The 13,540-nt window shown below is 65.2% G+C and overlaps 1 protein-coding gene across 8 annotated transcripts in view; it reads right to left on the bottom strand.

Annotated features, from left to right (window-relative positions):
- The window catches only part of AGRN (agrin), a 37,359-nt gene extending 26,749 nt beyond the window's left edge, over positions 1-10,610 (bottom strand). For all 8 annotated transcript variants that reach the window (XM_039473850.2, XM_074379911.1, XM_039473853.2 and 5 more), the window contains exons 1-2: positions 10,313-10,610; positions 8,321-8,582 (exon numbers count right to left, since the gene is read on the bottom strand). In XM_039473850.2, coding sequence (XP_039329784.1) covers positions 8,321-8,582; positions 10,313-10,522 — 472 coding nt within the window. In that variant the 5' untranslated portion in view covers positions 10,523-10,610. The remainder of the gene's footprint in view (positions 1-8,320; positions 8,583-10,312) is intronic.
- Positions 10,611-13,540: the final 2,930 nt, after the last annotated feature.

Here is a 13,540-nt window from a genome sequence, read left to right as displayed (position 1 = left end):
CACCTTCCCGCTGAGCCTCCTCCAAGAGCCCCGCCCAAATCCCACCAACCAGGCGTCCAGCCCACGTCCCATCACCCACACTGGAAGCCTCCACATCTCTATGGCCATGGAATCTGGTGTTCCAGTGAAACCTTGCAGGAAAATCCAAACGCAGCCAAGGGGTCTCCCGCACCCCAAACCACGTCCCATCCACAGGAGCTGTCAAAGGAACCACTTGGAGACCCACCCCTGCTGGCCTCACCCTCTCAGGGCAGCTCCCATCCCATCCACTCCGCCCCGCTGGACCTTGGCACTGTCCATGCCAGGCGGAGTGTTCCAGCGGCACTGACCGTGGGCACCTCGGGCAGGGACTTTTTATCTCCCCAGCGTAGGGTGTGGCCCAGGGACGGGAAAACCCAGAACAGGACTTGCTGTGCACAGCTCTGGCAGCTCACACGCACTGCATTTCTCACCTCCCAGCTCAGAGTCCCAGGGGCAGTGCCAGGGTCAAAACCCAGGCTGTGCTACCAGGTCACGTGCCAACCTGCCTGCTGCCACCACCTCCAGCCATGGGATCTCTTGGGGGCTCTGCAGGAGGAAGTAATGCAGGTACCAGGACGTGGAAGGGGTGGGGGAGCCCCAGGTATGGGCTGGTGGAGGGGGCCTCAAACACTGCCTGGGGAGTTTGCCCCCACACAGAGAGACCATGGGATCTGCCAGCCAAGGGGGTCCAACAGGCTGAAAGTCACATGGTGGGCCTGGTGAGCCTGGGCTGAGGCCGACACTGGAATCAGGCTTAGGGCCTCTTGGGCTGAGCCAGGGGGAAGGGGGACCACGCAGGCAGCCTGGCTCCACCCAGCCCCAGTCAGTGTCTGAGCCCCCCACAGAGGCTCAGATGCCTTCAGAAAGACAAAGGGCCATTGAGGCCCCAGGCCCAGCCAGGGAGGGGAGCTCAGGCGACTTGAGCTATTTTAGGATCTTCAAGAAAAAATCATTCAGCCCTCACCAGCCCACCAGGCTCATGCGTGGGAAAGTGCAGGGCACTCTGAGCCAGGCATGAGCCCCCTGGTCTCTGAGCTCACACTCACAGCACCTTGCGCTGCGCACACACCGCCACAAAATAGGTGCCCCAGGCCTGCCCAGCACCACCCTGCTCCCCGACGCCCCACCCCTGGAACCCCGCCCAGCCCCATTGGGGCCCCAGTCCCAGCCCCAGTCCCAGCATCCCCTCCCACCCAGCCTAGGTGTAGCCGTAGTATCAGCTGCTATGCGTACACTCACAGCTATACCCACAGTCACCAGGTGTCAGACATGCACCCCCCCACCACCTGCCGGCATAGCCACTGATGTCCCCACACCACCTGCCGCGTAGACACTGACGTCCCCACACCTGCCCGCCTACAGGCTGACGCCCCCTCCACCTGCCCGCGTACACACTGACGTCCCCCTCCACCTGCCCGCGTACACGCCGACGCCCCCTCCACCTGCCCGCGTAGATGCTGATGTCCTCACACCTGCCCGCGTTCACGCCGATGTCCCCTCCACCTGCCTGCGTGGACGCTGATGTCCCCACACCTGCCCTTGTGGACGCTGATGTCCCCCTCCACCTGCCCATGTACACTGACGTCCCCACACCTGCCCACGTACACGCTGACGCCCCCCTCCACCTGCTCGCGTACACCGACGTCCCCACACCTGCCCGCGTAGATGCTGACATCCCCCTCCACCTGCCCGCGTACACGCTGACGCCCCCTCCACCTGCCCGCGTACACGCTGATGTCCCCCTCCACCTGCCCGCGTACACGCTGATGTCCCCACCTGCCCGCGTAGACGCTGACGTCCCTTCCACCTGCCCGCGTACACGCTGACGTCCCCCTCCACCTGACCGTGTGGACGCTGATGTCCCCCTACCTGCCCGCATGGACGCTGATGTCCCCCTCCACCTGCCTGTATAGACACTGGCTGTTTCACACACCTCTGTAACATTGTGTCTCTCAACCCCCACCCACACACCGGAAGGCATGTTCCCCCCACACTCACAGGCTTATCCTGCCCTCAGAGGGAGGGTTGTGGCCTGGAAAGGTGGGAGCCCTGGGGCCCTCTGGCAATTGGCAGGCTGTGGCTCAGTTCCTTTGGAAAGGGGGGGTGGGGGTGGGGGTGGGTGCCGTCGGCCACACATTGCACGTGCAGGCATACAGGCTCTGAAGCAGACACCGACTCCTGGTTTAAGCAAGCGCGCTTGGTGCCCCCACCCCCAGTCAAGGGAAACAGCTACCATGGAGCAGTCAGTGCTTACAGGGGCTGCCAAGCAGGGGCTGGGGAGCTCTTCCTGCCGCGAGAGGGGATGGCTAGCAGGGAGGCCTCCGAGGCAGGAATCGGCCGCGGGGTCACGGCGGTTGCGCTCCAGCCGTCTCCCCTGCTGCACGTCCACAGCATCTCTCTCCCACCCTCACCCAAACCACAGGGACCACTGTTCCCTGCACTCACCTTCACCCCTCAAGGCACAGCTCACCCCTGGCTTCCTTGGGAAGCCCTGTGGAGGTGGTCGTAAGAGGATCCATGGCCAACCGTGAGTGTGTGAATGGGGACAGGACCGATGAACGCATCAGTGAAGTGCATGGCAAGCCCTGTCCACGCCCAGGCGTCCCCTGGGAGAGAAGTGGGTGCACGGCCCCTCCCCACCAGCACTGTGGGCCATGGGCGCTGCGGGCCTGGGAGCCGTGGGCCGTGGGCGCTGTGGGCTGTGGGCACCGTGGGCCGTGGGTGCCGTGGGCTGGGTGCTAGGGCTAGGGCTTCTCCAGTGGGGCTGCATGGGTGCCTCCTATCTGTAGATACACAGGGGCTGCTTCTCCTAGGGCTTGGTGTGAGGGTGGCCAAGGCGGGCTGCCAAGGGGCAGGGCAGGGTGGCTCAGGTGGACAACAGACCCCCCTCCCGCCCTTCCCCTGCTGCCCCCAGACAGAGCCCCATCTGGGCAGGGGTGGGCATCTGTGTCAGTCTGGAGGTCCCCATGTGAGGGTACAGTGACCCAGGACCCTCCTGTCCTCACTGTAGCCCCAAGAGACCCCAATGTCCTCATGCAAACATTCAGAAGCCACATTGGGCATCCCAGAGGCAGCGCCTGCAGAAGGTACCGGGCCCTTTGTCAGGCTCAGGGCAGTGCTGGATGCAGTGAGTGGGGGGCAGGAGACTGGGCAACCAGCAGCAAACTGAGGCGAGACTCACATGTGCAGGAGGTCAGAGGCTAGAATCCAGCTCCAAGATCCTCCAGGACAGGACAGGGTCACCCACCACGAGATCCCCAGGACAGGACAGGGTCACCCACCACCAGCCCCACCCCTGCAGCACCGGCCTGGGCTGAGTCCAGGGAAACGGGGCAGAAGCCATGGCCCATGGGCGGAGGCTCCAGCCACAGTTCTGAAGGGCACGGGCTGGTACATCTGAGGCTGCAGGCATGTGCACACACGTGCATACAAACACACACGTGTATACAAACACATACACACACATGCAGGCCACACAGCTGGAAACAGCCGGCCGCCTGTAGGACAGAAAGCTCCCCTTCTCCCACGCCTCTGCTCAGTGGGGGGACTGCAGGGGGAGGGGGCGGGGAGGAGCCATCTCCCCTTTCCCAGGTCCCGCTGTGAGCTGCCCCTGGCAGGGGGCCTTCCTCAGAGGAAGTTCCCAGGATCTGCACTGGGGGGTGAGGCCCCTTCAGGGGGGCTTCCCTCTGTGCTGGAACCTACATTAGAGAGCCGCTTCACCCCCCCCCCCAGATCCCAGCCACAATCTTGCCACAGCCTGGGGGTGCCCAGGACTCCTCCGGAGCCCCAGTGTAGCCCGCGCAGCAGGCGGGGGGTGCGGGAGCACAGCTGGCGACTGTCACGGGGTGACATTTCAGCCCTGAGCTTCCTTCTCATGTGTGAGGGGCAGGCACCCCAAGTGGGGGTCAATCCTCAGGCGGTGGGACCACCACGTGATTATGTCTGCAGCCCCAGTCCAGCTGGGCCTCGGCGGCCCTGGGGAGCCCAGTCCAAATGGGGAGGGGATGCCAGAACTAGGAGTGCAGGAAGGGGGTCCATTCCTGCCCCACCCAGGCCACTGGAGGGGTGGAGCGTGGCACCCCACCCCCAGCTCTGAAGTGGGCTGTGGACCTGGGTTCCACAGGGGGTGGCAGCCTGCTGCTGCAGCTGACAGCTGTTTTCCACCCTCCTGTGGTGATGGGGGCAGGTCAACCCTTCAGGAAGGAAGCTGCATGGGCCTGGCCAGAATGACCTCTGGCTGGACCTGTGGCCCTGAAGCATGGGCACCCCCCTTCTCTTGAGCAGTCCCTCCCGCTCTCTGCAGGCTGTGGGGCTACAGATTCCCTCTCCTGATACTGTGGGGACAGGAGCCTGTCCTCGCCCTAAACCTCTTCTCCCCTCTCAGCCTGGAGGCTGCAGCAGGTGCCATCCTCACCGCCACCCACAGAGGCCCCACCAGAGTGGCCAGTGTGGACAAGCGGGAGGGAACCCAGCTCCAAAACAGCTTTCCACCTCCAGTCTGCAGGGAGAATGGAGCCAGGCTTTTCTCTGGGTGGGGAGTGAGGGGTGGGGTGGGGTCTGGAAAAAGCCTAGTATAGTTTCCACCAGCTCAGCCTGGCCCTTCAGAGGCCATCCCCACAGAAGCGAGCTATCAAGCTCCCCTACCCCTCCCAGCACCTAGCTCCCTTTGCTTTCAGCGGGCAAAGCCCACCCCAGGGCCACCCCAGTGAGCCCGTGGCGAGGCAGGGGCAAGCCCAGGTGAAGTCAAAGCCGAGACAAGTCGGTTCATGCACTGGGGAAGCACCCAGCCAACTTCCCACTGGGAGCCCCTGAGCGGGCAGAAGACAGAGGTGGGCCCTCCCGATCCCGCAGACCCCTCCCAGCTGCAGGAGGGAGACGGGGCAGCAGCCTCCAGCCCAGGCCTGCCTGTGGGAGACCCTAAGAGAGGCCCATGGGGTGGGGCTGGGGGGATCGGGGGCTGGATGAGAACCTAGAGTCAGAAGGGGCAGGAGAGGGTGGCAGGAACGGAGAAGCTCCCTCCCCCTGTGCAAGAGGAAGGTGGAGAAGTTGGGGGCAGGAACTGAGCCCTGGGCAGGAGAGGGGGACGGGCCCAGCCCTCTGGGAGGTCCGCCTGCAGCCCAGAAACCTCACCCATGTCCTAGACTTCCCCACACTGAGGGGAGCCTGGTCTGGGGCTGTCCAGCCCCTCACCCCCAGCACCGATGCTGCCCCCTGGGCCGTGGGACCCTGGGCTTCCCCCAGGACTGCCGTCCAGAGGCCTAGACAGCTGGCCAGACAGGGAGGAAGGGAGGGCGGGAAGGCCGGAATACAGGCGGGGCTGGGACCCGGCCGCCAGGACCCTGGGCTTCAGAGTTGGGCAAGGCCGGGCTGGGAAGACGCCAGACTCACTCCGACCCTGGTCCCTGCCCTGTCCCTGTGCCAGGCCCCAGCAGGGGCAGACAACACTTCCTTTCTCTGCTCCTGGCTCCTATTGGGGCGGGATGGGCCCCAGGCAGCCTGGAGGGCCCTCAGCCAGCGTCCCTGGGAGGCATCAGGGGGGCTCTACGACCAGCCTTTGTGAGGTAGGCTGGGAGTGCATGCTCAGTGTCCAGACAGGTCAGGGTGGTGAGGGCCGCAGGAGTGGCCTGCTCAGCCGCCAGCCCTGGGCAGCTAGCACTGCGGAGACCAGGCCAGTTCCCTCGAAAAGCAGGGGCGGGGGTCTCCTTCCGGAGGGAGCAGCGGGCCTCCTCCCCTGCCCAAAGGTGGCGCAGAGGGAGGGACACATACCTGCCTTAGTTATGCCAGGAATGTGGCTCCCCAGGCAGGAGGGGGAGGAGCCTGGGGGCTGTGGACTGGGGGAGGGGCCCTGGCTGGGCAGGGCCAGGAAGACGGGCAGGGCCAGGAAAACCAGGCAGGGCAGAGCCAGGCGAGAAACTGAGGAAGGAAGTCCCCGTGGAGTCGGTCCAGGTGTGGCCCAGCAGCAGGTTTGCCTCCTGCACAGCGTGGGCAGGCCTGGTGGGGGCGTGGCCTGGGAGGACGTGCCCTCCCCCACCCTAAGAGCTCGGAAGGGCCTTTGGCTCCAGGACGGGGGTTCCCCATTAAACGTGGGGCCCAGCCGGGCGAGGTGGCTCACACCTGTAATCCCAGCACTTTAGAAGGCCGAGACGGGCAGATCACGAGGTCAGGAGTTCGAGACCAGCCTGACCAACATGGTAAAACCCGTCTCTGCCAAAAATACAAAAATGAGCCGGGCGTGGTGGTGCACGCCTATAATCCCAGCTACTCAAGAGGCTGTGACAGGAGAATCGCTTGAACCCAGGAGGCGGAGGTTGCCACGAGCCAATTGTGCCATTACCCTCCAGCCGGGGTGACAGAGCGAGACTCCATCTCAAAAAAAAAAAACAACAGGTGGCAACTAGTGGACTCAGGAGTGGCTTCCGAAGATGAGGGGCCACCCAGACTTCACCCTGTGCCCCGGGAGGTGGGGTTAGAGTCAGATAGGGAGAGGCCAGCTAGGCACAAGGCCCCTTCATCCATCCCCTCACTAGGGTGAGGCCTTGGCTCCCAGAGGGCCTAGGGTGGGCTTCAATGTCCTTATCTCCCACAGCTGAGGGGAGGGGAGGGCACACAGGACCGTCCCTTCTCCAGCCAGGCCGGCTCCAGGGACCTTGTGCCTCGGGGCTCACCCAGGCTTCTGGGAGGCATTTTCCCCATCCTGGCACCTGTGCGCCCAGCCCCTGCAGACATGGCTGGCCGGCTTCCAGAGCAGAGGCCCACCTGTCCCATGGGAAGCTCCTGGGCTCCTGGGCACCTTCCAGGGGCCCTGCTCATGCTGCTTCCCTCCCAGAGGCGAAGCCACCGACCCTCCTCCTCGTGCTGGGCTCAGCCTGGGCACTCACTCCAGAGCCAGGCCTGGCATGCGTAGACTGGCTTTGGCAGGAGTGCCGGGGTGGCTCTCCTGCCACGCGCCCTCTGACCCCACAGCAACTCCTCAGTTCCTGAGTCACAGACCCTCGAGCTGGACCTGCCTGGCTGTGGGTTAATGATCCTGCAGAGACAGCAGCTGTCCTCACGCCAACCTCCTCCTCCAGCCCCTCCTCAGCTCCCTACATCAGCGCGACATCAGCGCCCCACAGCCAGTCCTGGCTCTGTAAAGCCACATCTTTTCCCGGACTACAAGGACCCCGAAGACGGCTAAGGTATCGCATCCCTCCCGTGGAGGCTGGGTTGGGGAGGGACCCAGGGACCCTCCTCTGTGCTGCATTTGGACCCTGGACCCTGAAGACAGCATGGGCGCTGCTGACCACTGGCTAGGCGAGAGGCCGCAGTGCTGGCTGCTTTGGGCGCTGCCCCTCCCCCTGCACAGCCCCCCTCCCCACCCCCGCCCTGGCAAGTACAGAGACAGGGAGGCCAGAGCAGTGGTCAGTCCAGGACCCCGCAAGGACCCCACAAGAGCCAGGCCAGCGTCAGGGCAGCAAAGTAGACAGAAGCCAGCACTTCCCTGCTGCCCAGCAGAGCAGATCGGAGGGACAGGAAGTCAGGACCCTCGCCGTGGCCTGGGGAGGAAGCATTCCCCGGGCCCCCCACCGACATCCCTTCCCAGGCAGCCATGAGGGAGCAGACAGGATGTGGGGGCGACAGGGACCTCCTATGTTTTCCCTGCCACATTCCCCAGCCAAGGACCTCAGCCCCCAACCAGGGCTCGTCCCGGGACTGTCATGGGACTTCTGCTCCCCCTGCCCCCACCCCCACTGGGGTCAGGGTTAGGGCCACTCTCAGGCCGTTCAGCAGAGACTTGGGAACTTCGAGCAGGAAGACCTCTCAGGGGCGAATTTCGCACCATCCAAATTCACAGAAGCCCTCACCTTGCAGCCGCTGTCCCACCCTACCCCCACGGTGTGGGGTGCTCAAGGTGTGGGGTGCTCAAGGTGCGGGCCCCTCTAAATGGATGTCTGGGCTAACACAGGAACTTAACAGCTGGTGACATTCACCTGTCCAGCTTCTCCCTAGAAGGGGCCTCGAGGAGGAAGTGTGGAGAGCGGGGAGGAGGCAGGAGGCCAACCCTTGCAGGGCTGGGACTTGCCTTCCGCCACAGGGCCAAAGATGTCTAACCTCCAACGGCTGGAGGTGTAGCCGGGAGGCAGGGAGGAGAAGCTAGCGGAGAACGAGGTTAGATCACAGTCAGACCACGGATCAGACCACAAGACGCCGGGTGCTGCAGCAGGGCACGAGAGGACCCCTCCAGCGACCCCCGCAGCCTGCCCACCTTGGCCACCAGCCTGACCCCCATCGGCCCCCACACGAGCCCTCCATCACGAACCTTCCACACAGAATTCCACCTCCTCCAGGTTCCGCAGAGTAATGCGCATGAGACTGGAGTTGAGCATCAGTTCGTTCTTGTGAGCCGGCCACAGGTACGGGGGTGCGGGGTTCACGAAGAAGATCCGGGTGTCCCCAGTGGACACCTGGTTGTCACAGATGAGGGGGTCTCCAAAGCCGCTGATCACCACCTTGTTGCCGCCGTCCAGCAGGCTCTCCCGGGCCACCAGGTCTTTGCCCTTCAAGTACCTCCAGACCCGGACCTGGGGTGGACATGGGGGTAGGTGTCATTAGTCCTTGCCTGGGGAGGGGGCTAGACGGGGGCTTCAGCTGCTCAGTACAATGTCCACAGTAGATTCAAGCCCTGCGCAGAGATGTGGGGAGACCTCTGGTTAACCCCGCTGGGTAGAGGCTGGGTAGGCACACCCATGGCGGCCACAGCCCACGCAGGAACGCTTAGGGGGTGCGCCGCCTGTGAACACATCGCCCCTCCGGGAAGCAGCTCCCATCCCAGGTCTAACCAACTTCAGCCACCCCAGCTCCAATAACGTCCCTCTTAGCTGAGGCTGGACTGGGGAAGGGGGCCCACCTGGCCCCGGGTGCCTGCCTCCCATCCCCTCCCCACCTGCCCACCGCTCAGAGCCCACCTCCCGGCAATCCTGGGCAGTGGCCGTGGAGGACTCAGGTTCAGGGTAAGGGGGCAGCATGGCTCCTGGTGGCTCTGCTCTCGGGAAGGGAGAGCCCCTTTTCTGGGCTCCTGCTCTGTGCCGTCAGGGCAGCCCCAGAACCACGGAATCAAGTTTGGGCAGCACAGGGCGCCCCACCCTCCACCTTTTCAGCTGCTCTAACGGTGGCCTGTGGTGAGCCAGCAGCAGGCCTGGGGGCCCTCGCAGGAACAGGGACCCAGGCACCCCTTGAAAACGGAGACGGGAGAAGCCCCCTTCAGGAGCTCTGCGAGGCTGGGGCTGCAGGATGGGGTGAGACAATGGCTGGCCTGTCCACTGCGCAGCCCCGCGGGGAGCCTCAGGACTGCCGCATCTGCAGGGACCCCTCCAGCGCCCGGGCAGAGCCGCTTCCAACCCCGCCCCCCCAACAGTAGCTTCAGGAGGCAGATCACCCAGCAGGGGGAGGGTCTGGTGGCTTTCATCGCCTTCCCCCACCCCAGCCACACCCAGGAGCAGCGGGGAGGAAGTCGGGAAAATCCTGCAGGGACCTGGCAAAGTGCCCTGGCCGCTGTGGAGGAGACGGGGCCGGCGGGGGAGCCCAGCCGTAGCCCGCACCGGCCGGCGTTAAAGAGGCTGCCGCCTTCTCCACCTCCGTGGAGGGGAAGCAAGCTCATTTCTGGTCCCAGGAGTTGGTTTGGGGGGGTACAGGGGAGCCGGCTCTGGGTCTCCCGGGCCCCTGCTAGGAGAAGATGGTGGGGGGCCCCCAGAGGCACCTGAGGGAGACGCAGGGCAAACTTCCCGGGCTGGGGGAGCTCCGGTTCCCGCAAGAGCGCGACGGGGCACCGGCCCTGCCCCCAGCACACGAGGCCCGGCGACGGCCCCGCCCACTTCTCGGCTCCTGCCCCCCCCACAATGCGGCACCCCCCGCCCGGCTCCTGGGGTCGGGAGCTCAGGCCGCGCGCCCCGTTTTCTCTCCTGACCACCCCCTCTCGCCCGGGGAAAGGCGTCTCGGGAGGCGACCAGCGGGCTCAGGCCCACCCAGCTCCCCACGGGGCGAAGGCCCCCCCAGGTCCCTCCGGTTCTCCGCGGCGGGGGTGGGGGGCGCGCGGCAGCCGCAGTCCCGGGCGAGGTGCACTTGTTTCCGCGGTCGGGGGGGGGGGCTGCGGTGGAGGCGCGGGCGGGACCCGCAGCAACTTTCCCGGCGCCCCCGCCCCCTCCCCCGGGCTTGGCGGTCGTCAAGGGAGCGGAGTCGGGGCTGCGCGGCGGCCGCGCCGGTTCCCACGGCCCGGGGCGCGGTCCGGGCGGGAAAGCGGCGTCGCGGGGCGCACCTTGCAGGAGTAGGTGTGCTGCACCGGGTCCACGTTCAGGATCTCCTCCACCGTGCCCGTGAGCACCACGTTCGCCTCCTCCTCCCGCCGCTCCAGCGCGCGCTCCGGGCACGTCCCGCCGGCGCCGGGCAGGACGCGCGCGGCCACCACCAGGAGCAGCGGCAGCAGCGGCCGCAGCGGGCCCGGGCGGGACGGGCCGGGGCCGGCCATGGCGCAGGGGAGGCGGCGAGGAGCGCGCGGGCCGCGCCGGGGACGGGACTGGACAGGACGGGACGCGGCTCCGGAGGCGGCGGCGGAGGGCGGAGGCGGGGGGCGGAGGCGGGGGCGGGGGCGGGGCCCGGGAGCGCCCCTCCCCTCCCCTCCCCTCCCCTCCCCTCCCCTCCCCTCCCCTCCCCTCCTCCTCCCTTCTCCTCTCCCCTCCCCTCCCCTCCCCTCCTCCTCCCCGGCCCGCCCCGCGCCCTGCGACCCGCGCTGGCTGCGAACAAAGCCCTGGGACGCGGCGCCCGGCGAGGCCGTGGGGCGGGGAGGGGCGGCCCGGGAGGGGGCGGGGAAGGAGTTGGGGGGCCGGCTCCCGCCGGCGCCCCCCCCGCCGCGGCCCCCCGGAAGTGCGGCTGCACCCGAGTTAATGCCTAATCTGGAGGAGACGTGACCGGACTGCCGAGGGGCTTCGGGCGGGCCGCCGGGAGGAGCCCCCGCCCCGGCCCCGATCCCGCCCCGCAGGCCGCGCCCCTCCCCCGCGGGACCGAGGCTGGGCCGCGCCGGGACCCCGGGGGCAGCGGCGGGGGGGGGGCGGGTCCCGGCGCCAGGGCGGACGCTGATTGGCCAGCAGGGTGCGCGGCCCCGCCCTCCCGGCCCCGCCGCGGGGAGGTGCGCGCCCCCTGCCGTTCCGCGTCTGCAAGCGCGGGTCCCGCCACGCCCCCTCCCCTACGGGCCGCGCGCCGCGGCAGCTTGGCCGGGCTGGGTGCAGGGAAACGCGGCTGGAGGGCCTGAGAGCCGGGCCCAGCGGAATTCGAGGGCGTAGCGGAGGCCCCCTTTGTCCCCTCAGAACTGAGTCTAGGCCGGGCGTCGTGACTCACGCCTGTCATCCCAGCACTTGGGAGGTGGAGGCGGGAGGATCGCTTGAGCCCAGGTGTTCGAGACCAGCCTGGGCAACATAGCAAGACCCCCGTCTCTCAAACAGAATTAAAAATTAACTGGACGTGGTGGCGCCCACCTGTGGTCCCAGCTGCTCAGGAGGCTGAGGCGGGAGGATCGCTGGAGTGTGGGAGGGGGAGGCTGCAGTGAGGGTGGTTTTACCACTGCACTCCAGCCTAGCGAAGAGTATGACCCTGCTTTTAGCAAGTGATTTTTTTGTTTTTTTTGAGACAGAGTCTGGTTGTGTTGCCCAGGCTGGAGTGCAGTGGCACGATCTTGGCTCACTGCAACCTCCACCTCCTGGGTTCAAGCGATTCTCTTGCCTCAGACTCCTGAGTAGCTGGGATTACAGGTGCCCACCACCATGCCTGGCTAATTTTTGTATTTTTAGTAGAGACGGGGTTTCACCATCTTGGCCAGGCTGGTCTCGACTCCTGATCTCATGATCCACTCACCTCAGTTTCTCAAAGTGCTGGGATTACAGGCATGAGCCACTGCATGTGGCCTGTATTTATTTTTAAAGGACTGGGTCAGCCGTGTGCAGTGGTTTAATCCCAGCTGTAATCCCAGCACTTTGGGAGGCTGAGGCACACAGATCGCTTGAGACCAGGAGTTCAAGACCAGCCTGGCCAGGATGGTAAAATCCCTGTCCCTACTAAAAATACAAAAATTAGGCCAGGCAAGGTGGCACACACTTGTAATCGCAGCACTTTGAGAGGCCGAGGAGGGCAGATCTTGAGATTAGGAACTCGAGACCAGCCTGGCCAACACAGCGAAACCGTGTCTACTAAAAATATAAAACAAAACAAAAAATTAGCTGGGCATGGTGGCAAGCACCAGGAGGCTGAGGCAGGAGAATCGCTTGAACCTGGGAGGCAGAGGTTGTAGTGAGCCGAGATCCTGCCACTGCTCTCTAGCCTGCACAACAGAGCAAGACTCCGTCTAAAAAAAAAAAAAAAAAAAAAAAAAAAAGGACTGGGTCTGTGGTGCACACCCTCACCCCAAGCTAGCTACTGATCTCTGGGGCAGAGTATGAAGGAGATCCTGCCCTGCCCTGACCCTGTGGGGGGCTGAGGAGAGACTCCTGGCCCAGCTTCACGGCCCTATTGTGACAAAGGTGTGAGGTGGGGACCAGAAACAAGGCTGGAGCTGGGACAGCCCCTGCTGGGCACACAGTGGTCTTGGTGCAGCCGGATGGGGATCCCCCACACAGATATGGACCCCACAGACCACGGAGGGCTCCATGTCTCCAGCCAGATCCCCCCCAGGGCTCCTAAAGCTGAGGCCCAAGTGCCCCAATCTGTGTGTCCCACCACGCCCTGTCCTCGAAGTGTCTGCTGGATAGCTGGCGTCTGGGGGGACTCATTTAGCAAACTGGAACCGAGAGACAGGGAAGGGCACATCAGTGGGGAGGGGGGTGTAGCTCGTACTGACTTGGGTCCCCCACCTGGGACAAGCGCGTCAGCCTCAATTCCAGGTGCCCCGCACTGCTGGCCACAGCCCCTCCCTCACGCAGAGCCCTCAAGGGTGTGCTCGGGGCCACCCAGGCTGTCTTCTGCTCTTCTGCCACTGGCCACAGTGGTGATGTGAGTGCTCAAACTGTCGCTACCCTTCCCTAGCCCAGCCCAGGCAGGTGGAGCAGGCTGTGCGGGCTGCCTAGGGACAAATGAGGCCCCCAGCCCCCTTTCCTGTGCAGAGCCTGCCTCGCGGCCCACTGAGTAGGCCCCGAGGAATCACCCCAAACTGCTTCCAGGAGCTTCCCCGGTAGCCTTTTGATCTGAGCAGGCTGGTCCCTGCGCAAGCCGTCTGCTGTCCCAGACGCTGGAGGGCCAGGTGGGTTCCAGCAAATGCATCTCTTTTTCTTTCTCGAGAAGATAATCTCCCAAAGGGTGGGAAGATCTGACTTACTTCAGTTCTGGGGGGTCCCTATTTTGGTCCCTTGAGGCCGTTAACTGCAAACCCTCATCCCTTCACTTGGCAGCGCAGGCCTGGCCTTGTACCCTGGGTTCTCCCTCCTGACTCCTCCCCAGCCCCATCAACAGGGGTCAGAGGTGGGCCCTGGAGGCGCGGCACGCACAGACACAGAGGCAGCCC

Source organism: Saimiri boliviensis, chromosome 11, assembly GCF_048565385.1.
Source record: "Saimiri boliviensis isolate mSaiBol1 chromosome 11, mSaiBol1.pri, whole genome shotgun sequence".
Lineage (NCBI taxonomy): Eukaryota > Metazoa > Chordata > Mammalia > Primates > Cebidae > Saimiri > Saimiri boliviensis.
This window is presented reverse-complemented; position numbering and strand designations above follow the sequence as displayed.